Here is a 24,172-nt window from a genome sequence, read left to right as displayed (position 1 = left end):
ATCACTCCAGTCCTCAAACAACTTCACTGGCTTCCCATCTCCCACCGGATCACCTACAAAATCCTAGTCCTCACCTACAAAGCCTTCCACCATCTGGCCCCCCCATATCTCACTGACCTCCTCTCCCCCTACCAACCCTCACGGTCCCTCAGGTCCACATCAGCTGGTCTCCTCTCCATCCACAAATCCAACCTCCGCAGTTTTGGGGACAGAGCCTTCTCCAGGGCAGCTCCCAGGCTCTGGAACTCCCTCCCCCAACTGATCCGCATTTCTGAGTCCCTCACCATCTTCCAGTCCCGCCTCAAGACCCATCTCTTCACCTCTGATTTTCAGTGTCACGCGTTTTTGGTATGACTGTGTGGCAAACCAAAATTCTTCGTATGTTGTAAAACATACTTGGCTAATAGATTACAATTATGATTATTATGTAACGATAATGGAATGAAACACCAAGCCACCGCACATGATCAGATCAATAGGTTCCTCGAGATTGATTGAAATCCAATTAACATAGCCTTATGTGTCAGCTATAGGCACAGCCCGTATTCCAACCATTCCAGAATGTCCCATGGTAATGTCAGTTGCTGCTGCAGTATTGATTACCTATATGCATGCATATAAATCCAGGAACCATTCATTTCTGAATAAGGTAACCTTTCCAGATCACTAATGTCAAGCAAGTACCTGCCATGTAATTTCACAGCTGCTGTTCTCAAAGACAGAGTTGTTGCTTATGCAGAAGATAGACACAAAAAGCTGGAGTAACTCAGCAGGTTCGACAGCTCTGGAGAAAAGGAATAGGTGACATTTCAGGTCGAGACCCTTCTTCAGACTGAGTCTCGACCCGAAATGTCACCTGTTCCTTTTCCCCAGAGGTGCTGCCTGTCCAGCTGTTACTCCAGCTTTTTGTGTCAATCTTCAGTTTAAATCAGCATCTGCAGTTCCTTCCTACACATCTCTTTGTTTATGCAGTTACATAGAGATTTCAAAGTCACACTGTTTGGATCAGTAAATCAATTAGTTTGAACACTGGTTCTGAAACTACATACCTTAGTTTAGTTTAGAGATACAGAGCGGAAATAGGCCCTTCGGCCCACCGGGTCCGCGCTGACCAGCAATCCCCGCACATTAACACTATCCTACACCCACTAGAGACAATTTACACATTTACCAAGCCAATTAACCTACAAACCTGTATGTCTTTGGAGTGTGGGAGGAAACCGAAGATCTCGGAGAAAACCCATGCAGGTCACGTGGAGAACGTACAAACTCCATACAGACAGCACCGTGGTCAGGATCGAACCCGGGTCTCCAGCGATGTATTCGATGTAATAATAATAAATTTTATATTTAATGGGCGCCTTTCATACAAAATCTCAAGGACACCTTACATAGTAATCGGAATAAAAACATATAATCGGAGTAAAACAAGTAAGGCAGCAACTCTACCGCTGTGCCACCATGACTGCCCATGACCTAAACAAACTACCGGTATATATCCTTTTGACTATTTCCCAGTTACTAAGTATTAAACATCAGATTCAAAGAATCAGTGCAACACTGAATAGCACATTTTTTGACAAAAATGTTGGTTGCCAAAGAGTTTGCTGTTACAAGTAGAAACTTAATGTGCAGATCAATTGCCCACAGCAACATTAAACAATAACTTTTGTTGACAAAGCTTAAATCCCAAAAGAACTGATTCAATAGGGAATACTGCCACACATTTAAGGATTTCTGGATTAATTTGAAATTATGTAAAATCAAATCTGGAATTACCTGATTTTAAACAGAGTAGGACTATATTTTATATTTTGTTCTCAAGCACAAGTAAATTGAATAGTCAAATATACATTCTCTCGATAAGAATTCTATTGGAAAAGCACAATAGCTAATTGGGAGTTAAAACTTATTATAAATTAAAAAGTCTTACACCAACGCTGAAAATAGTGATCCCAAGGATTTGGACCTCCTGACCCATACACACTCTGTATGGTGACGATGCATTCTTGGCACCTTCCTGTGCTCTCTATACACTCATGACTGCACTCAAACTCTGCTCTGAATTTGCACGACCATGGAGAGCCGAATTCCAAATAATGATGAGATAGTGTACATGTAGGAGACATTTAGTAACATGGTGTCAAGCAACAACCTCTCCGTCAAAGCCAGCAAAGTTAAGGAGCTAGTCATCGACTTCAGGAAGTGGGATGGTATACATACGCCAGTCAGAATCAATGTCTTACAAACATAGAAAATAGGTGGAGCAGGCCATCTGGCCCTTAGAGCCATTCAATATGATCATGGTTGTTCATCCAAAATCAGTACCCCATTCCTGCTTTTTCCCCATATCCCTTAATTCCATTAGCCCTAAGAGCCAAATCAAACTCTCTCTTGAAAAAATCCAGTGAATTAGCCTCCACTGCCTTATGTAGCAGAGAATTCCACAGATTCACAAGTCCCTGGGTGAAAAAGGTTTTCCTCATCCCAGTCCTAAATGGTCTACCCCTTATTCTTAAACTATGACCCCTGGTTCTGGACTCCCCCAACATGGGGAACATGTTTCCTGCATCTAGCCTGCCCAATCCCTTAAGAATTTTACATGTTTCTATAAGATCCCCCTCTCATCATCCTAAATTTCAGTGAGCTTCAGGTTCCTAGGCATAAATATCACTGTGTCCTGTTCAAATTACATTGATGCAATGCCCAAGAAAACACACCAAGGCCTATCATTTCCCAGTGGATAAAGGAAATTCAGCATGTCTCTCGTGATTCTTACCCATTTCTACATTGCACTGTAGAAAGTATCACATTGGGATGTATCACAACTTAGTTGGCAACTTCTTTAACCAAGACCAAGAAAAAGCAGAGAATTGTGAATGCAACCCAGATATCATAAAAACCAGCCTCCCCTCCCCATTAACTTCACAGTGCCTCAGGAAAGCAGCCAACATAATCAAGGACCATTTTCACTTCTCTGCTGGCCCATCGGGCAGAAGATACAAAGGCTGGAAAGCACGTATCACCAGATTCAGAAAGTTCCTTCACCAAAGACATCAGACTGTTGAATAGGTCTCACATAAGTTAAAGGCTAGGCTTGCCTTCTCAACTACCTCTTAGCTTATCCGTACTTTCTGTATCTGTAACACATTCGATATTATCTTTTTTTCTCTTGTGCTACATGGTTTGGTTGTACTCACATGGTATGAGATTTCACGGGGCACCACACAAATCTAAGCTATTTCACCATCTCAGCGCATGTAACCAGAATAAACTTATCGACTAGCCTCTCCATTCGAGACTACTCCTATAATTTTCAGTACATTGTGCATTTTTCTTACACCTTAGTATTTGGATACAGACAAGTTAAAATGACCAGGGCAATTTAAAATGTGTGACATTGCCTAATTAAATCTGATGCAAACAAACGATACGTTAAAAGGTTTTAATACATTTGTACAAAAATCTTTTACATTAGGCTTTGTTTATAAAGCTCTCAGTAGCTCAATATGAAAATACGGTGTCATACATAACAAACAACAAGTTCAGAAACTTATTAATACACAATAATCCACCACTAGCTCCTTGCACGGATGAGTAGTTGTTCACCAAATTTCAGACTTATTTTAGGTCAAATAAAAGAGTTCTCACAATAAATGCCTTATAGATTGTTTACATTGATCTTTAGGAAATCATGACATGATCCAGGTTGATTTTCCAATTTAAAAACAGATGATCAGCTCTTACATTTGCTAAACAAAAATAAATTGAAATACTTAAGATGTACAGTGCAATATCTGAACAGTGTAACTTAATGGTTCCACACTTGATTGTGACAAAACTTCAAAGCAATTTAAAACAAAACTGCAGTACGTGCATTACAGCGTCAATAAACAATGAAACACAAATCGGTTAGGATCTTGACTAAATATACCATCACCAGAGTGGTACTATTGAAACTGTACAATATAAAAGTGGCAGTCATTTTTCTCTTTTAAGATTAACAAAAAAGTAATTACTTAAGGTACTAAAAACAATACACGTTCTTTTTCAGTGTACTACTTCTATAATACATAATCACACAATACCCAAGCAGGAAATAACTTAGAACGCCAGAACTGTACAATAGGTTTTAAGCAATTTCAGTACACGGAAAAACAGTTACTTCACCGGGAAGAAGTTTAAATGTGGTCACAGGTATATTCTCTCTATACATATATATATCATAAAAAATAATTCATTCAAAATGTAGTTCTTACGTACTCAGACCAAAAGAAAATTAGCACAGTCTGGCATGTGCCATTGCATGCATTTCTTTGAACAGTTAAACAGACTGTACATGGTAAAAAAATAAATAAAACACTATCAACAAGCCAAATAAGTTAAAGAACCAGGACAAGCTACAATATACACACTGAACATCAGTCTTTCAAAATGGGTGCTAACAGAAAGGTGATGCTGTTGGATCAAAAGTCTTGAACATTTCTTTCAGTGGTTTTTTACCCTTTTTACTGTTTAAGTCGTCTTCCTCCACCTGGTTGGAAGGTGCAGAATGTTTAGTTTGTCTTGGGTCATTGTACTGTGGTCTGATTAGGCTGGCTAAAGCCTGGATTGGTAGGTTATGCACAGCAGGAACAGACGTTGTAGCTGCTTGGACAACAGGCTTTGACTGTGCTTTGTACACGTCTGATTTCTCTGGACCAAGATCACTCACCTCTTCCGCACTTGTACTTTCCTGCGCCACTGAAGACTTGTACATTGTTGATGAATCACACTGTGTGTTTTCTAATTTGATGGGATCTTTTGGTACACTAAGCTTTTTTAGTTGCTCCCCTTCCTTGGAGGAATCGGCTTGTGTGGTTAAAACCGAAGTCACTAAACTTTGAGAAGTCTGGGTCCGTGGATCATAGAGACTAATGCCACTGAGCAGCGTGCTCGGGGATCCAATTCCCATGCCACTTGCAGATAGTTTGGGAGCGTATGGAGGAAGTGCGGTCTGATCTGCCTTAACGGTAACTTGCGTCGAACCACCACTTGCTTTTGATAAGCGAGGATCCACTCGTGTGACATGGGACTCCCTTGTAGAAGTATCAGTGCTGTTTTTCTGCAACCTGGGATTCGACGACTTCTGCAATCGTGGGTCTAAAGGTCTTTCAGAAGGAGCCCTTGGGTCTACGTTCTTTTCTGCACTTTTTATTGCGCTGCTCTCCTTCAAGCGCACAGACAGCCGTGGGTCAGCGATCTGACGGATGTCATTTGTAACACTCAGAGCTCTGTTCAGGCGCTGGTTGGCTATTAGGGGAGGGAGAGGCAAATTTATTGAAGACACCGGATCTGGTTTTGGCAGAGGCAAGGGAAGGAGGTCTTCCGGTGTCCAAACAATAAGTTTTGCAAAGTTGGGTTTAGAAAGAGTTATGTCCATCTTGATGTGGCTAAACTGCTTTAACTGACTGCGTGGATCCCGCAAAGCTGCACCAGGTACAGTCTCCAAAGGTATTATGGCTGCTTTCTCCCTCAATTCTCGTTCAGTATCTTCATCGTCATCCAGTCCTTGCTGCTTATTTGATATAGGATGAGTATCAAGTTTAGGGCTCTCGCTGACAGAGGGAGCTGCAGGGGGATTCTCATGTGCTTTCATCTTTCTGGGATCTCTTGCTAATCTTGGATCAGCAGAGACGACTTCTGAAGATTTCTTGACTTCTCCGGCTGTACCCTGACGCAGGTCAGATCTCGTTCGAAGATCAGAATGCTTATTTTCAGTGGACTTCTCTTTCACAAGTCTGGGGTCGGTGTATGTGTTGTAGGTCGATGCTTGTTCTGTTGTAGGAAGTTTCTGGTTCTTCATGGTCTCACTTTGTTTCTTGAGTGTTTTCAGTATCGATTTTACACTGCTACCATCTTCCTCCTCGTCACTTGAATACCAATTAACAGTCTCATCTGAAATGATTTAGGAAAAGAAACATACGTATTTTCATTAACACGCCAAGTAAAATACAAGCATGTAGCAACTGGAATAATCCTGCCACTTCTAGACATACCGTACGTTAGAGAATGCTGCTCTAGATATAGCCACGGGGATCATGAAATGGGCAACAGTTGAACGGACAGAAATGCTCGCCATGTCAATGGAATCAAAATGAATGAAAGATTCCAGTACAGCAAGTTCAGATGGCCTTAAACCAATTGCAGCTGAACAAGACTTCAGAACATAAATACAACTTATTGCTGAAGCTATTTTATTAGACACCACAAAGCTGATTGTGACTGAGAGCTTAACCCAAATGTTTGAACTTTTTTTTCTGCCTGTAGAGCCAAAAGATGCACATCAGATATGATGTGCTGATGTAAGACAGTGTTACCGATCACTGAAGTTACCATTAGGATTGCCCCTGGTTTTCAAAAAGATGCTAAACTGAGTACACACACTATTATCCAAATGATTCTACACAAGGTCAAATTCATCCTTAAAAAAAGGTCCAAAATAATTAAAATATAAAGAGTTTGTTAGCATTCTGTTTATATCGTATTCATTAAATGCACAAGATCTGTCCATAAAATGCATAGAATATTAATTACATTATTTGGAGCACTGTATATAGTTATGATACAAAATCATACTTCCAGTTGATCATTTTTATTTATGTCTTTAAATTTTGGATTCAATTTAGCAACTTAATTGGTGGTTGTGAGCAGTGGCCACTGGGGGGCATTATAAAACAGGTTTTGAAGTTGCGTGCAAACCTACGCACCATCTTGCTTAAAATCTAAATGACACCAAATCACACCGTCAACTAGGTTTTGCATCTGATTCAACCGCCAAAGTTTTCTATTCCTCTCTCCTTTGTATACATGAAGCATGCGACTTGCCTCAACTACTTTCTATGATAGCGGCTTCCACATTTCAACTGTTTCATGTAAAATCAAAGTCACTTTTTGAAGTTGTTTTGCCTCTTGGTCTGGTAGAAAACGAACATAGATGGAAATGTATTCACCTTCCATCATGCCTCTACACATTTCTGTCATACTGGATCATAACCATACCCAGTGCACCAAATAATGTAGTGAAGGTTCTTTGCATTTTATGGCCTTTATGTTAAAATATGTAGCATTTTCCTTCACAATGCAATGTTTCAGTTTTCTATTGGCATGTTGTAATTAGCAGAGCAGATGAAGAGATAACTGGCAGTATTAATAATGTGCCCTATGGAATATTGTTTCACAAATCAAGACTCCATGGGGTGGGATAAGATATTAGAAGGTACAAACGATTTACTGAAAGACTGAACTTCATGGAATACATAGATTATTTTTTTAGGTTGGCAAACTTTTAGTCCTGGGTAGGTATAGAGCATAACAATATTGTTAAGAACCAAGTATCTTCATGACACAAAGATGGAAAGTAGGAGGCTTTAAGCAAGTTGTAAAAAGGCAGATTAAGTATATGGGGGTAAACATTAAATGGCGGGATATTATGAATCCATGTGCAGAGTGATTTAGGTGCGTTGGTACAGGAAACAGTTGAAATTCAAGTGGAGAAGGAATCAAATCAACTAATACACCAACACTCATTGCAAGATCCTGTTTTTACATCTATATAAATAAAGACTAGCTCTTAAACAGCATCTTCCATTGCCACAAGATGTTCTGACATGCCCTAGTCAACAATGTACATGGAATTATGATATGGTTGCAATGCAGGAAACTGTTAAGCCTGCAAGTAGTTAGTTGATTATTGCCGGGACAAATGAAAGAGCTGTCTTTGTCTTGTGCAATAGCACGTTGGGATCTTGGTATCACGGAGCATCCAGAAATCAACACTTTTGACAGTGCAAAGCATTTACAATACTGCACTCAAATGTCTACCCAGATTATTGCGCAAAGGGTTCCAGCCTCAAAATGACGACTATCCATTCAGGAGCGAGAATACTACCCATAATATGACAGCTAATAACAGAGGGAACTCTTGTTTAATTGTACAGTTCTTTATGATCTCCATAACCAAGGTAGGCAACACTGATACAGATAAATTCACAGAAACATTGGATTGATTCACAAGAAGAGACTAAGGACGTACCTATATGCTCTACTACACAGCAAAATATGACGCTCAATGAATCAAATGACAGTCGACTAAATGCTAAGAGGTAATTTCCCCTGGTTTGAGATTCCAGAACAAGGGCTATAAAACTTGCAAGAAAAGGTGGCTATTAGAAATTACACTATATCAGAAAAATGAGACATTTCATCAGAGCTGTGAATCTTGGAAACTGTGATAGGGCTGGAGAGTTCCACCTTGTTCAAGGCGGAGATACAAGTTAATGAAACAAATTCCTTGGATAAAATGGTTATTTAATTCATAGGATGTAAATGTTGCTTGCAAGGCCAACATTTATTGTCCACCCATAAATGGGTATGGAGCGGAGTCTCTTGCTGGGTCATTTCAAGGGGTAAGAGTCAATAGAGGCCCGGGACCGTTGGAGCGAGTGGAGGAGGGTCAGGGCTGTGAGTATATAAATCGAGCGCGGGGCTTGCTTTTACAGAGGCCCGGGACCGTTGGAGCGAGTGGAGGAGGGTCAGGGCTGTGAGTATATAAATCGAGCGCGGGGCTTGCTTTTACAGAGGCCCGGGACCGTTGGAGCGAGTGGAGGAGGGTCAGGGCTGTGAGTATATAAATCGAGCGCGGGGCTTGCTTTTACAGAGGCCCGGGACCGTTGGAGCGAGTGGAGGAGGGTCAGGGCTGTGAGTATATAAATCGAGCGCGGGGCTTGCTTTTACAGAGGCCCGGGACAGTTGGAGCGAGTGGAGGAGGGTCAGGGCTTTTACAGAAATCTGTAACGTTCCACACTCCATAGGGAGGGTTCTGGTGGAAGCCGCTGATTGGTGGAAGCAGACTAGAGGAAGCAGCTGATTGGGTGCAACCTCAGGTTAGCATTTCTGCTTTCTGGTTAAAGGTACAGTGCTTTAGTAAAGGTACAGTGGGCTAAGGGTACAGTGGGCTAAGGTACAGTGGGCTAAGGGTACAGTGCTTTAGTAAAGGTACAGTGGGCTAAGGGTACAGTGGGCTAAGGGTACAGTGCTTTAGTAAAGGTACAGTGGGCTAAGGATACAGTGGGCTAAGGGTACAGTGCTTTAGTAAAGGTACAGTGGGCTAAGCGTACAGTGGGCTAAGGGTACAGTGCTTTTTGTTTATATAATAAAGGTGCAGTTTAAAGGTCAAGAGGGAGCAGCTGTTGTGAGTCAGATACCTGCTGATTTCTCCCAGCAGTTTCTATTGTATTATACTTGTATCGGATCCAGGGTAAGGCGAGAGAATGACAGCCAGAGCAGTGTACTGTTCGGGATGTCAGATGTGGGAGGTCATGGTGTCGGATGGCCCTCCAGACGTCAACATCTGCACCAGGTGCAGCGAGATGGGGCTAAGGGACCGTATTAGGATCCTGGAGCAGCAGCTCGATGACCTCTGTCTGGTCAGGGAGAGTGAGGAGGTCATAGAGGGGAGTTATAGGGAGGTGGTCACTCCAAAACCACGGGAGAGAGACATGTGGGTCACGCTAAGGAAGGGCAAGGGGCAGAGGCAGGGACGAGTGAGTACTCCAATGTCGGTACACCTTGGAAATAAGTACTCCTGTTTGAGTACGGATGGGGGTGACAGCCTGCCCGGGGGTAGCGAGAGCGAACGGGCCTCCAGCACAGAGACCGGCCCTGTTGCTCTGAAAGGTAGGGACAAAAAGAAGAGGGCAATAGTAATTGGGGACTCTATTGTTAGGGGGTCGGATAGGCGATTCTGTGGACGCAGTCGGGAGACCAGGATGGTGGTCTGCCTCCCTGGTGCCAAGGTCTCGGACGTGTCTCAACGCATCCAAGATATCCTGAAATCAGAGGGAGAGGAGCTTGAGGTCGTGGTACATATAGGTACCAATGACATAGGTAAAAAAAGGGAAGAGGTCCTGAAGGGAGGATTTAGGGAGTTGGGAGGAGAATTAAGGAAAAGGACCAAAAAGGTAACAATCTCAGGATTACTGCCTGTGCCACGCGACAGTGAGAGTAGGAATGGAGCGAGGTGGAGGATAAATGTGTGGCTGAAAGACTGGTGCAGAGGGCAGGGATTCAAGTTTCTGGATCATTGGGACTTCTTTTGGGGAAGGTGGGACCTGTACAGAAAGGATGGGTTGCACTTGAACCCGAGGGGGACCAATATCCTGGTGGGGAAATTTGCAAAGGCTACTGGGGAGAATTTAAACTAGAATGGTTGGGGCGAGGGACTCAAATAGAGAAAGCTAGTAGACAGAATGGGAGGCAGGAAGCAGAAAAGGGAAGCACTCGGGCACAAGAGGAGAAAGAAAAAAAAGGAAATAAACAGAGAATAAGAGGAGGGGGGTTTCTTAAATGTGCATATTTTAATGCTAGGAGCATTGTAAGAAAGGTGGATGAGCTTAGAGTCTGGATAGACACCTGGAAGTATGATGTTGTGGCGATCAGCGAAACATGGTTGCAGGAGGGCTGTGATTGGAAACTAAATATTCCAGGATTTCGTTGCTTCAGGTGTGATAGAATTGGAGGGGCAAGAGGTGGAGGTGTTGCATTGCTAGTCAGGGAAGATATTACAGCAGTGCTTTGGCAAGATAGATTGGAGGGCTCATCTAGGGAGGCTATTTGGGTGGAACTGAGAAGTGGGAAAGGGGTAGCAACACTTATAGGGGTGTATTATAGACCGCCAAATGAGGATTGGGAATTGGAAGAGCAAATATGTAAGGAGATAGCAGATATTAGTAGTAAGCACAAAGTAGTGATTGTGGGAGATTTCAACTTTCCACACATAGACTGGGAAACACATTCGGTAAATGGGCTGGATGGTTTGGAGTTTGTAAAATGTGTGCAGGATAGTTGTTTGCAGCAATACATAGAGGTACCTACTAGAGGAGGGGCAGTGTTGGACCTCCTGTTAGGAAATGAGACGGGACAGGTGGCGGAGGTATGCGTTGGGGAGCACTTCGGGTCCAGTGATCACAATACCATTAGTTTCAATATAATTATGGAGAGGATCAGAACTGGACCTAGGGTTGAGATTTTTGATTGGAGAAAGGCTAACTTTGATGAGATGCGAAATGATTTAAAAGGAGTGAACTGGGACATTTTGTTTTATGGGAAGGATGTAGAAGAGAAATGGAGGACATTTAAAGGGGAAATTTTAAGAGTACAGAATCTTTATGTTCCTGTTCGGTTGAAAGGAAACAGTAAAAATTGGAAAGAGCCCTGGTTTTCAAGGGAGATTGGACATCTTGTTCGGAAAAAGAGGGAGATCTACAATAATTATAGGCAGCATGAAGTAAATGAGGTGCTTGAGGAGTATAAGGAATGTAAAAAGAATCTTAAGAAAGAAATTAGAAAAGCTAAAAGAATCATGAGGTTGCTTTGGCAAGTAAGGTGAAAGTAAATCCAAAGGGTTTCTATAGCTATATTAATAGCAAAAGGATAACGAGGGATAAAATTGGTCTATTGGAGAGACAGAGTGGACAGCTATCTGCAGAGCCAAAAGAGATGGGGGAGATATTGAACAATTTCTTTTCTTCGGTATTCACCAAGGAGAAGGATATTGAATTATGTGAGGTAAGGGAAACTAGTAGAGTAGCTATGGATACTATGAGCTTCAAAGTAAAAGAAGTACTGACACTTTTGAAAAATATAAAAGTGGATAAGTCTCCAGGTCCTGACAGGATATTCCCTAGGACATTGAGGGAAGTTAGTGTAGAAATAGCCGGGGCTATGACAGAAATATTTCAAATGTAATTAGAAACGGGAATAGTCCCCGAGGATTGGCGTACTGCGCATGTTGTACCATTGTTTAAAAAGGGTTCTAAGAGTAAACCTAGCAATTATAGGCCTGTTAGTTTGACTTCAGTGGTGGGCAAATTAATGGAAAAGATACTTAGAGATAATATATATAAGCATCTGGATAAACAGGGTCTGATTAGGAACAGTCAGCATGGATTTGTGCCTGGAAGGTCATGTTTGACTAATCTTCTTGAATTTTTTGAAGAGGTTACTAGGGAAATTGACGAGGGTAAAGCAGTGGATGTTGTCTATATGTACTTTAGTAAGGCCTTTGACAAGGTTCCTCATGGAAGGTTGGTTAAGAAGGTTCAACTGTTGGGTATAAATGCAGGAGTAGCAAGATGGATTCAACAGTGGCTGAATGGGAGGAGCCAGAGGGTAATGGTGGATGGTTGTTTGTCGGGTTGGAGGCAGTGACTAGTGGGGTGCCTCAGGGATCGGTGTTGGGTCCTTTGTTGTTTGTCATGTACATCAATGATCTGGATGAAGGTGTGGTAAATTGGATTAGTAAGTATGCCGATGATACCAAGATAGGGGGTGTTGTGGATAATGAAGAGGATTTCCAAAGTCTACAGAGTGATTTAGGCCATTTGGAATAATGGGCTGAAAGATGGCAGATGGAGTTTAATGCTGATAAATGTGAGGTGCTACACATTGGCAGGACAAATCAAAATAGGACGTACATGGTAAATGGTAGGGAATTGAAGAATACAGTTGAACAGAGGGATCTGAGGAATAACCGTGCATAGTTCCTTGAAGGTGGAATCTCATATAGATAGGGTGGTAAAGAAAGCTTTTGGTATGCTAGCCTTTATAAATCAGAGCATTGAGTATAGAAGCTGGGATGTAATGTTAAAATTGTACAAGGCATTGGTGAGACCAAATCTGGAGTATGGTGTACAATTTTGGTCGCCCAATTATGGGAAGGATGTCAACAAAATAGAGAGAGTACAGAGGAGATTTACTAGAATGTTGCCTGGGTTTCAACAACTAAGTTACAGAGAAAGGTTGAATAAGTTAGATCTTTATTCTCTGGAGCGCAGAAGGTTAAGGGGGGACTTGATAGAGGTCTTTAAAATGATGAGAGGGATAGACAGAGTTGATGTGGATCAGCTTTTCCCTTTGAGAATAGGGAAGATTCAAACAAGAGGACATGACTTCAGAATTAAGGGACAGAAGTTTAGGGGTAACATGAGGGGGAACTTCTTTACTCAGAGAGTGGTAGCGGTGTGGAATGAGCTTACAGTGGAAGTGGTGGAGGTAGGTTCGTTGGTATCATTTAAAAATAAATTGGATAGGCATATGGATGAGAAGGGAATGGAGGGTTATGGTATGAGTGCAGGCAGGTGGGACTAAGGGAAAAAAGTTGTTCGGCACGGACTTGTAGGGCCGAGATGGCCTGTTTCCGTGCTGTAATTGTTATATGGTTATAATAGCTCTTCGATCGGTCTGGACGCACATAGGCCGGACAGGGTAGCAGTGGATTTCTTCCCTTATGTACATCAGTAAATCAGAATGAAGACATGTGACCATAAAGCCTTAAATTAACAGCATATTTTAAGACTAACCTTCATCTCTGCTCTGTTGCAAATGTGACTGTTTACTGTCAGAGCCTCCCTCTTCCTGCTGCTTCTGCTTAATTCTGAGAAACAGGGCTTTTTGTTTGGCTGGGAGGAAGTCTGGAACATTAACAGTAGGCTTACGACCTGTTGAACTGCTGGCATCTGATTCAGTGTCACTTTCTCTTGAATCATCTGTGCCCAAGAAAGACTGATGATCTCTCTGCTCAGATGCTGAATTTGATACTCCATCTGCATATTTAAAAAACAAAACAAAGCTTTCTTCATAAGTCAGTAAAACATTGCCCGTAGATCACTGACTAGCTGCATTTATATTTTTCATCTTTTCCAGTTAAATTGTGTTGCACCTTTAAGTAGTTCAGATTTATCTCTACTCTACATCTTCCTGTCCCAGTTAATCAGCGAGGAATCATTAACCATGCCTTCATATGATGCAACATTAAAACGTTAAATTGCTTGCCTACATACTGGGTCGCAAGGCAGTGAAGGTACCGAGACAATTACAAGCAGGGTTTTTTCTATTATGGTGGTGCAGCACACCACCACAATGCCAAATTAGAAAGCAATTAAATCTGTATTATCTTCCCACTGAAACAGCTGTATCAAACTGCAGATGACAAAGTACAAAATCTAGGCTACTTAACACATCTAAGTTGTTCATGCTCCACCGGAACTTGCTCTTACTGTTAGACCTCTAAGCACAACCTTTCATTCCTTTTTCTCCTTCATGACAGCATTTTCAAACAAAAAATATTTCGATTCTCATTTGAAACTCTTGCTTAAGCAGCTATTCCAGTGGTAAATTCTGTTCCAACTGTAGTAGAGTCGAAGGTGAATTTTGCTCTCCCAATTCCATCTGGAAAAAAAAACATTTCATACAATTTTCCAATCTTCAATTAAGAAACGATCATGCCGTACCTCCCAGATGATTTTCTGGCTCCAAATTATGCACGGCTTGCTGCGAATAGTAAGAGCTGTAGAAGTCCACCGGGTTTTGGATCTGCTGGTATGGGATGTCTTGTTGGTATGCCATATCTTGTTGGTATGCCATGTCTTGCTGGTATGCAACGTCTTGTTGCATTGTTTGAGGTCCATCAGGTGGAAACTGTGGGCGAGTTTGATTTTGTGATGGCGGTGGTACCTGATGATCCATGGGCATGTTCATCATAGGTCCTTGAAATCCCATCTGACCTGGAGCTCCATTTGGTCTTTGATTTATCATTGGACCTGGAAATCCGGGTGGGGGAGGTGGACCTAGATGTCCAGGGGGAACTGGTGCTTCAGCTTGGTCCTGTCCCGGTAAGCCTGGTGGCATGATGGGCCCAGACATGCCTTGTGGAACTGACATATTATGTGGAGCCCCAGGACCTGGAGGACCAAAACCACCAGGAGAACCTGGAGGCCCGTTGGATCCTGGAGGCATCATGTTTTGATCAGGACCAGGACCTGATCCAAACATCTGAGGGGGAGGTGGTTGGTCTTCTTCAAATGGAGGATGTTGGGGTGATGTGCTGTTATAAAACTGGGGCCTAGAAGAAAATAATTGAACAATTGGAACGATTTTTTCTCAGAAGCAAATAATAACAATTCAAATTACTGCTGAATATCATTATTGCCAACCATTTTTAGCAACACAGGCTAATTTTCTTTTACTATTTTTTATTCTTGAATATGGATGCCAATTAAATCATCCTCAATATACTCCCAAGTAACAGAGTGATGCACATTATTACAGGGTTCCCTGCCACTTTGTTCCAAAGTTTGGCTAGAACTCAATTCCAGTTTCAACACGAATGCATCAAATCTTGGCAATAAACTGGATAACATGCTTATGTTAAATAGGAATAGCTTTGACAGGTCAACTTGGTTGGCATGGATACGTTGTGCCAAATGACTTGTTTTCTTGTGTATGATGAACTACTAGAATTAGGATACTTTTAAGTAAATAAACATCCGTAAATGAAAAATATGCAGTTTTATACACATCATTATCTATCCAATGATGTATATAGGATGTATATTTAATGTTCATGTTATAGGAGCAGAATTAGGCCATTCACCCCATCAAGTGATGGGGTGAACAAAATAGAGAGTACAGAGGAGATTTACTAGAATGTTGCCTGGGTTTCAGCAACTAAGTTACAGAGAAAGGTTGAACAAGTTAGGGCTTTATTCTTTGGAGCGCAGAAGGTTAAGGGGGGACTTGATAGAGGTCTTTAAAATGATGAGGGATAGACAGAGTTGACGTGGATAAGCTTTTACCACTGAGAGTAGGGAAGATTCAAACAAGGGGACATGACTTGAGAATTAATGGACAGAAGTTTAGGGGTAACATGAGGGGGAACTTCTTTACTCAGAGAGTGGTGGCTGTGTGGAATGAGCTTCCAGTGAAGGTGGTGGAGGCAGGTTCGTTTTTATCATTTAAAAATAAATTGGATAGTTATATGGACGGGCAAGGAATGGAGGGTTATGGTCTGAGCGCAGGTATATGGGACTAGGGGAGAATACGTGTTCGGCACGGACTAGAAGGGTCGAGATGGCCTGTTTCCATGCTGTAATTGTTATATGGTTATAAGTCTACTCCACCATGCAATCATGGCTGATCTATATTTCCCTCTCAACCCCATTCTCCTGCCTTCTCCCCATAACCCGAAACATTTACTAATCAAAAATCTCTGCCTGAAAAATCTCCATCAACTTGGACTCCACGGTTCACCACCCGCTGTCTAAAGAAAGTTCTTTAAATTGAATACAGCATCGTTCCAACAATGGAACATTTGAGTATCATTTGCTGAGCACATTTTAGTCTATTCTAAACTCAGCTTGCATTGAATGATGCAACTCGTGTATCCAATCACTGACTTTTAAGTCAACCGTAGACATAAAATCTACGTACCGTAGTCCCATCTTGTGAGCAAAGACATCTGTCGGTTGTACAACAATATCAAAGATGGAAGGAATCTTCCTCCCTGGGGAAGAGGGACACTGTGGCTGGTCGTTCGGTGGACCCATTGGTGGACCAGAAAAGTTTGGGGGTTGCGGAGGAGTTGCTAATAACCCAATCCCAGGTGGCGGTTTTGGGAGAGGATTTATGCCTTGTCTCCTCAGATCTTCTATTTCGAGTTTATCATCATCTTCATGATACACGTAGTCATAATCATATTCATAATTATCAAAGTCATTGAAATTGCCGTAGTCTTTGTTGTCATCATAATTTACATTTTCATTATTCAGCACCTGACGAAATGAAATTAATATTAGCCATGCAAACATAGGTTTAATAAACAATTTTGCAAGATTTACAAAAGCAGGCATTCAGTTAACCTAGCTAAAGCTTGTAACTACATTTAACAAAAATGTCCTTCTAACCAAATGTATTATTCTACCAACAATGGAAAATTCAAGTACTATAATAATTCCTTGCTGGGTACATAATCAACAATCATGAAAACATAAAAATGGCCACTTGTCTAGTAAGAATCATTGAATTTGTTTTCAGTTTTCCAAGATCCAGCTAAAGGTAACGTATATGTGCCAGTAATTCAAATTTAATCTTAAATCTATTTGAAACATTTTGTTCCATTGGCAAATTGTTGATTTGTTCCATTCAACTGTTGCCAATGGAACAAAATGTTTCAATTAGATTAAATTTGAATTTACTGGTACATATGTGTTTTGTTTAATAACTTAAACACAGAAGCAATATAGTGATTTTAAATACTTGATCATTCCAGATAATCACTCATATTCAAGAAAATGCCCAGCCGGAGAAATAAAAAGGGTGCTGAAACTAGCAATGCTGTTATTACCATTTTGATTAAGATCACATAACTGTAATTTGTGATCTATACCACAATGGCATATCAGATGGTGCATTTACGCACTATAGCCATTGAAAGAGCAACTTCTGAAATAATATTTTTTTGTTTAAAAAAAAAAAATCACACATTAATTGACATACAAACCTTGTCTAACAATTCCCTCGTTTCGTCAGTGAGTGGAGCATGCGAGAACTTGCAATTATCACCTTGATAGCACATTGCTCCTGTATGATAGAATTTACACGGGTATTCACGTACATTAAAATCGTTAAGGAACATTAAAAAAAAACAAGATCAAGGACATCTTAGAGGTTTTTGCCTTGAAGAATAAATTTGCTTATTATTTAAAACCTAACTAAGAAATTCATGTTATGGAACCAGTTTATACAAATTATTTTTTTATGTTTAATGTATTCAAAAAGTCTGTAACCAACTTTAGATGTGGAGATCATTCTGAATGTAATTACATTTGCTGAGAAGCAGGATTTCAGAGCCAAAGAACTTTAGATTCCCAAAATGGATTGGAAAATGGCAAAAAAGTGCACAAATAAAATGTGAGTACATGTTGTACGATGAATGATAATCTGCTTTATTCAGTTTCAACAGACAATCAGCTATATTTATTTTATTTATAGGGTTATTTAAAGCAGCTATTTAAATTAGAGTAGGAACTTAAGAACAAATAAAAATAATGTTTACATGTTATTCAAACAGTAAAGAGATAAAAGGATATCATGCATGAAAATGCAGTTGTCTCCTTTGGTACAATATCCATTAAGGTAGAATTTGCAGATATCCTTCTTCTTTTGTATGACTACGTCATGACTGTATCTGCATTGGTCCCCCTGTTTAACAAAATCAAATAAAAACATACATCATGGTTGGAAATCATTGCGTCAAGTTTTCAGTCTTTTTGCTGTCAGAAAAATGATAGGCTTGAAGTGTGCACAAAGTGCAAATTTGAGACATCCGTTCCAGCAGGATAAAATCATTATTGTGTATCTTGTGCATCATCTATGGCAGACCTTCCCAATTGTGTGTAAGAGTCAACATCTACAGCCCGTGGTGCCATTAGTGAAAGATGCTCTGAATGACTTGCGACTGCTGCTAAGATATAAACTAATGAACTTATCCAACATGAAGTTATAGTTCAAAAAAATGCTAAGGACATTATTGCCCAGGCTATATGGTATAAAACTCCTCATTTTAGTTTGAATTATAAAGTTGAGTTTTGAATTTTCAGCAACATTTAGTGGAGATTGCAATTTATACTATTAACTAAACTAACTAACCAGTTCAGCATATTGTTAATTGTACAGCAAGCCATGTGTTTCCATTGAATATTTTAAATCATGCTCCCCATTAATAACGATGTGGGAATTCTGTCACGAGCAAAGAGTTGGGGGAAAAAACAAAATGTAATGACACAAGGCTAACCACAGTAACATTTACATTGTCAAGAGAAATAAGCTCCTCAATACTTTTAATTTATTTTAACCATAGCCATCTCCAATTAAAAATATCATAAACTATGAGAAACATACCCTTGTACAGCGACCCTCCAGAAAATACTTGCATATGCCTCCTTTCCTATTCTTTTCAACTGGGCCATGGTATGGATAATCTTGAATTTTCTTCTTTTTTCGGGGAAAATTTGGACCTCCATAACCATCCTGGAATATCAACAAAACTGCTTAAAACAATTTCTCCCCCACACTGTTTTATTACTTGCAAATCAAAGGAATCAAATTCATAGGCAATTAGAATCACTATTTACAAAAATCAAAGAATCAAAGTTGTTACTATTGAAAATATGCACCATAGTAAAAAAATTATCGATATTAATGTCTTGCCTTAAAACCAATGAAATATCTATGCAATCTAGGATAATTTTATTAACACTTGAAGAATAGGCAGAAAAACCAACAGCAACAAAAAGTACATTGAACGCCTCAAACATTTAGAAGGGTAGCATAATTGATTTCCAAAAGGTGTTTGATCACACAAAGCATTTGCTAGTAAAATTAAAGCATATATTAAAGGGAGTGTTACGTGGATAAAGAAAAAAACGAAGAAATAAAAGGACGAGAACAGTGGTTTAATCAGACCAAAGGATGATATACAATTTGGATTCTGAGACTTTGTTCCAAGGACTACTGTTTAGTCCTTCGTAGTGACGATTTACAAATTGAATCAGTTTGTGTCATTTGGTTGGTAATGAAAATAACAAGATTTCAAAATATCAGAAAGAGCAGATGGAATTTAATTTAATTTTAAGATTGTTTTTTAAAAGTAGCAAAGTGGGGTGTCGCAAGGCTCGGTGCTGGGACCGCAGCTATTTACAATATACATTAATGATCTAGATGAAGGGATTAAGAGCAACATTAGCAAATTAACAGATGATACAAAGGTGGGTGGCAGCGTGAACTGTGAGGAGGATGCTATGAGGATGCAGGGTGACTTGGACAGGTTGGGTGAGTGGGCAGATGTATGGCAGATGCAGTTTAATGTGGATAAATGTGAGGTTATCCACTTTGGTGGCAAAAACAGGAACGCAGATTATTGTCTGAATGGCGTCAAATTAGGAAAAGGATAAGTACAACGAGATCTAGGTGTCCTTGTTCATCAGTCAATTAAAGTAAGCAAGCAGGTACAGCAGGCAGTGAAGAAAGCTAATGGCATGTTGGCCTTCATAACAAAAGTGGAGCATAGGAGCAAAGAGGTCAGTTGTACAGAGCCCTAGTGAGACCACACCTGGGGTATTGTGTGCAATCATGGTCTCCAAATTTGAGAAAGGACATTCTTGCTATTGAGGGAGTGCAGCAAAGGTTTACAAGGTTAATTCCCAGGATGGCTGGACTGTCATATGTTGAAAGAATGGAGCAACTGGGTTTGTATACACTGGAGTTTAGAAGGATGAGAGGGTATCGTATTGAATCGTATAAGATTATTGGATTGGACATGCTAGAGGCAGGAAACATGTTCCCGATGTTGGGGGAGTCCAGAACCAGGGGCCACAGTTTAAGAATAAGGGGTAGGCCATTTAGAACAGAGATGAGAAAAAACCTTTTCATCTAGAGAGTTGTAAATGTGGAATTCTCTGCATCAGAAGGCAGTGGAGGCCAATTCTCTGGATGCTTCCATGAGAGTTAGATAGAGCTCTTAAAGATAGCCGAGTCAAGGGATATGGGGAGAAGGCAGGAAAGGGGTACTGATTGTGGATAATCAGCCATCACAGTGAATGGCGGTGCTGGCTCGAAGGGCCTACTCCTGCACCTTCTGTCTATTGTCTATTGATCATCAAACACCAAGCATTTTAAGGCATTGGTTGGTTGCAGTGTATTTGTGCACCAGTTTTAGATTAAGCAATAGAGCCAATACAACCAAACTTGAATACAAAGAAATTAAGAAGGAACTGCAGATGCTGGAAATTGGAAGGTAGACAAAAGTGCTGGAGAAACTCAGCCGGTGCAGCAGCATCTAAGGAGCGAAGGAAATAGGCAACGTTTCGGGCCAAAACCCTTCTTCATCAGCCCGAAGAAGGCAACGTTTCGGCCCGAAACGTTGCCTATTCCCTTCGCTCCATAGATGCTGCTGCACCCGCTGAGTTTCTCCAGCACTTTTGTCTACCTTTGAATACAAAGAAGTTTAATGTTCGAGTTGCAGTGGCTGCAGAAGATTTATGCAAATATATGCCAATGTTCTCCAGAGATGCTGCCTGATCTGCTAGTTTTCTCCAGCACTTTGTGTCCTTTTGTATATTAACAAGCGTCTGCAGTTCTTTGTTTCTACTGCTTATACAATTATACTATTACTTGGCAAACCCTTACTCGGTTATAGAGGACAATCGGCAATAAAAGAAACCATTCTCTCCCCATTGTTCGTTGTAACAAGGGTTTAACTGTATTAAATCACTTAAAATTTTACCTCATCACAGCCATCCATCATACCATCAGATCCTCTTCCAGGTCCCCAGGTTTTGCGTTTCTGTTTTGGTTGACCTCGTATAGCACGGCCACGGCCAATTCCTCGACCTCTACCCTTTTGCATGACACCTAGAAAAATCCACAACTTATTACATTACTCAGTTAAAAAAACTCAAATCACAAAAGCATCTGCCAGACAAAGTCCCGCATTAAATCTTTACATAGTAAATCTTTTCATTTAGTCAAACTAAATAAGTTTTCTTCTAAATAACTAAATAAGACTCGAGTGTCCCTTTTTATGGGGGACGTCTGGGTAGATTCTTATTTACGTAACGGAAGAAATGAGAAATAACAAGCCTGACAGTGTTTCAGTTCAGTAATCAAATAAAAAGTCTTAATTTATGGAGTTACTTAGTTCAGTGTTTTTATTTGGGTTAAAATTCATCCAAGAAAAAGTCTCTTCTGTCTGCTGCGTCATTAAAAAGTTTCAAAAAAATTAGCCTAATCAGCATGCTAATGGACTTCAGATGATGCTGCCTGTCCCGCTGAGTTACTCCAACATTTTGTGTCTACCTTCAGATGATACAATCGGGATTATGAAGGAGAAAAAACAAATTCAATGGACGTAACTACAGAGAAGTCTGTAGAAAACTAGGAATTGCAGATGCAGGTTGAGTAACTCAGCGGACCAGGAAATATCTCTGGAGAATATGGATAGGGGACGTTTCGTGTCAGGACCCTTCCTCAGACTGTCTTGTTTCATGCCTGATTGAATCATTTGCAAATTCAATTAAGAATTAGTTCTACTCTATGCTTCTAGACTATTAAAAATATCCAGAGATTTAGTGAGGTTTCAAATAAGTCATGAAGAATTGAGGAGCTTGCATATCAACAGTTGACTTACTTGGAGCAAATTATATAATCACTAGAGATTTAGGGCACAGCGGTAGAGGTGCTGCCTTACATCGCCGGTTACCCGGGTCACATCCCGACTTAGGGGTGCGGTCTGTACGGAGTTTGTACGTTCTCCCCGTGACTTGCATGGGATCTTCGGTTTCCTCCCAGTCCAAAGACGTACAGGTTTGTAGGTTAATTGGCTTGGTATAAATGTAAATTATCCCTAGTGTGTGTAGGATATGTGCGGGGCCCCAGGTCGGCGTGGACCCGGTGGGCCAAAAAGCCTAAAATGTGTTTGAGGGGGAAAAGGACTTAAACTTTGTAGCTGTCATAGAATACAAGTTCTTACAGCCCATTCACAAATGGCCACCTAAATTTAAATGTAACTGAAATAGCAAGATGGATTCGACAGTGGCTGTATGGGAGATGATAGAGAGCAATGGTGGATGGCTGTTTGTCAGGTTGGAGGCTGGGGACTAGTGGGGTGCCTCAGGGATCTGTGTTGGGTCCACTGTTGTTTGTCATATACATCAATGATCTGGATGATTGGATTAGTAAGTATGCAGATGATACTAAGATAGGTGGTGTTGTGGATAATGAAGTAGATTTTCAAAGTCTACAGAGAGATTTAGGCCATTTGGAAGAGTGGGCTGAAAGATGGCAGATGGAGTTTAATGCTGATAAGTGTGAGGTGCTACATCTTGGCAGGACAAATCAAAATAGGACGTACATCGTAATTGGTAGCAAATTGAGGAATGCAGTTGAACAGAGGGATCTAGGAATAACTGTGCATAGTTCCCTGAAAGTGGAATCTCATGTAGATAGGGTGGTAAAGAAAGCTTTTGGTGTGCTGGCCTTTATAAATCAGAGCATTGAGTATAGAAGTTGGGATGTAATGTTAAAATTGTACAAGGCATTGGTGAGCCCAATTCTGGAATATGGTGTACAATTTTGGTCGCCAAATTATAGGAAAGATGTCAACAAAATAGAGAGAGTACAGAGGAGATTTACTAGAATGTTGCCTGGGTTTCAGCACCTAAGTTACAGAGAAAGGTTAAACAAGATAGGTCTTTATTCTTTGGAGCGCAGAAGGTTAAGGGGGGACTTGATAGAGGTCATTAAAATTATGAGAGGGATAGACAGAGTTGACGTGGATAAGCTTTTTCCATTGAGAGTGGGGAAGATTCAAACAAGGGGACATGACTTGAGAATTAAGGGACTGAAGTTTAGGGGTAACATGAGGGGGAACTTCTTTACTCAAAGAGTGGTAGCTGTGTGGAATGAGCTTCCAGTGGAAGTGGTGGTGGCAGGTTCAATTTTAGCATTTAAAAATAAATTGGATAGGTATATGGATGGGAAAGGAATGGAGGGTTATGGTCTGAGTGCAGGTAGATGGGACTAGGCGAGAGTAAGTGTTCGGCCATATACACCATTAAACTTCCGGAATACAAAGTTTTAAAGAAACAAACACAACTCACCCATCTGGATATCCTTCATACCAGGTTTACGCATCTGTCCCATTGATGGCCCTTTTGGAGACATAACATTTGAGGCTTCCTTTGCCTGCTTGTATTGTTTCAGTTCATTCGCAAAGTCATCACACTCTTCCTCTTCATATGTATCATATTTCTCCTCACTATAGTCGCTATAATCAGCATAGTCACGGTTATCAGCATTGTTGTTATTGTACGGTTTCTGTGCAGGGGATTTCATGTAATTTGCAGGTCCTTGTGCATGCTAAAACCAAAATGAGGCTAAGTTAAGTCCAAACACACAGTTTCATATCAATTTCAGATTCACATTTTAAACATTATCAATACGTATTATAAAGAAACATATCAAACCAGGATTGTTTAACATCAGGAGCTTTCTTCAAATGTTTAGTTTAGTTTAGAGATACAGCATGGAAAATGGTCCTTTAACCCACCAAGTCAATGCTGGCTGCTGATCACCCGTTCACATCAGTTCTACTTTTATCCCATTTTCTCATCCACTCCTTTCACATGAGGGGCAATTTACAGAGGCCAATTAACCTACAGGCCCACACATTGTGGGATGTCAGAGGAAACCAGAGCACCTGGAGGAAACCCATACGATCACAGGGATAATGTGCAAA

The 24,172-nt window shown here is 40.7% G+C and overlaps 1 protein-coding gene across 3 annotated transcripts in view; it reads right to left on the bottom strand.

Annotated features, from left to right (window-relative positions):
- Positions 1–3,430: 3,430 nt before the first annotated feature.
- zc3h6 (zinc finger CCCH-type containing 6) overlaps positions 3,431–24,172 on the bottom strand; it is a 40,348-nt gene continuing 19,606 nt past the window's right edge. For 2 of the 3 annotated variants that reach the window (XM_033020534.1, XM_033020532.1), the window contains exons 5-13: positions 23,535–23,793; positions 21,161–21,288; positions 18,778–18,906; positions 17,967–18,078; positions 17,378–17,487; positions 16,309–16,649; positions 14,331–14,941; positions 13,401–13,643; positions 3,431–5,937 (exon numbers count right to left, since the gene is read on the bottom strand). In XM_033020534.1, coding sequence (XP_032876425.1) covers positions 4,442–5,937; positions 13,401–13,643; positions 14,331–14,941; positions 16,309–16,649; positions 17,378–17,487; positions 17,967–18,078; positions 18,778–18,906; positions 21,161–21,288; positions 23,535–23,793 — 3,429 coding nt within the window. In that variant the 3' untranslated portion in view covers positions 3,431–4,441. The remainder of the gene's footprint in view (positions 5,938–13,400; positions 13,644–14,330; positions 14,942–16,308; positions 16,650–17,377; positions 17,488–17,966; positions 18,079–18,777; positions 18,907–21,160; positions 21,289–23,534; positions 23,794–24,172) is intronic. The other variant, XM_033020531.1, reaches the window with a different exon arrangement.

This window comes from Amblyraja radiata, chromosome 5 (assembly GCF_010909765.2).
Source record: "Amblyraja radiata isolate CabotCenter1 chromosome 5, sAmbRad1.1.pri, whole genome shotgun sequence".
In the NCBI taxonomy this organism is placed as follows: domain Eukaryota; kingdom Metazoa; phylum Chordata; class Chondrichthyes; order Rajiformes; family Rajidae; genus Amblyraja; species Amblyraja radiata.
This window is presented reverse-complemented; position numbering and strand designations above follow the sequence as displayed.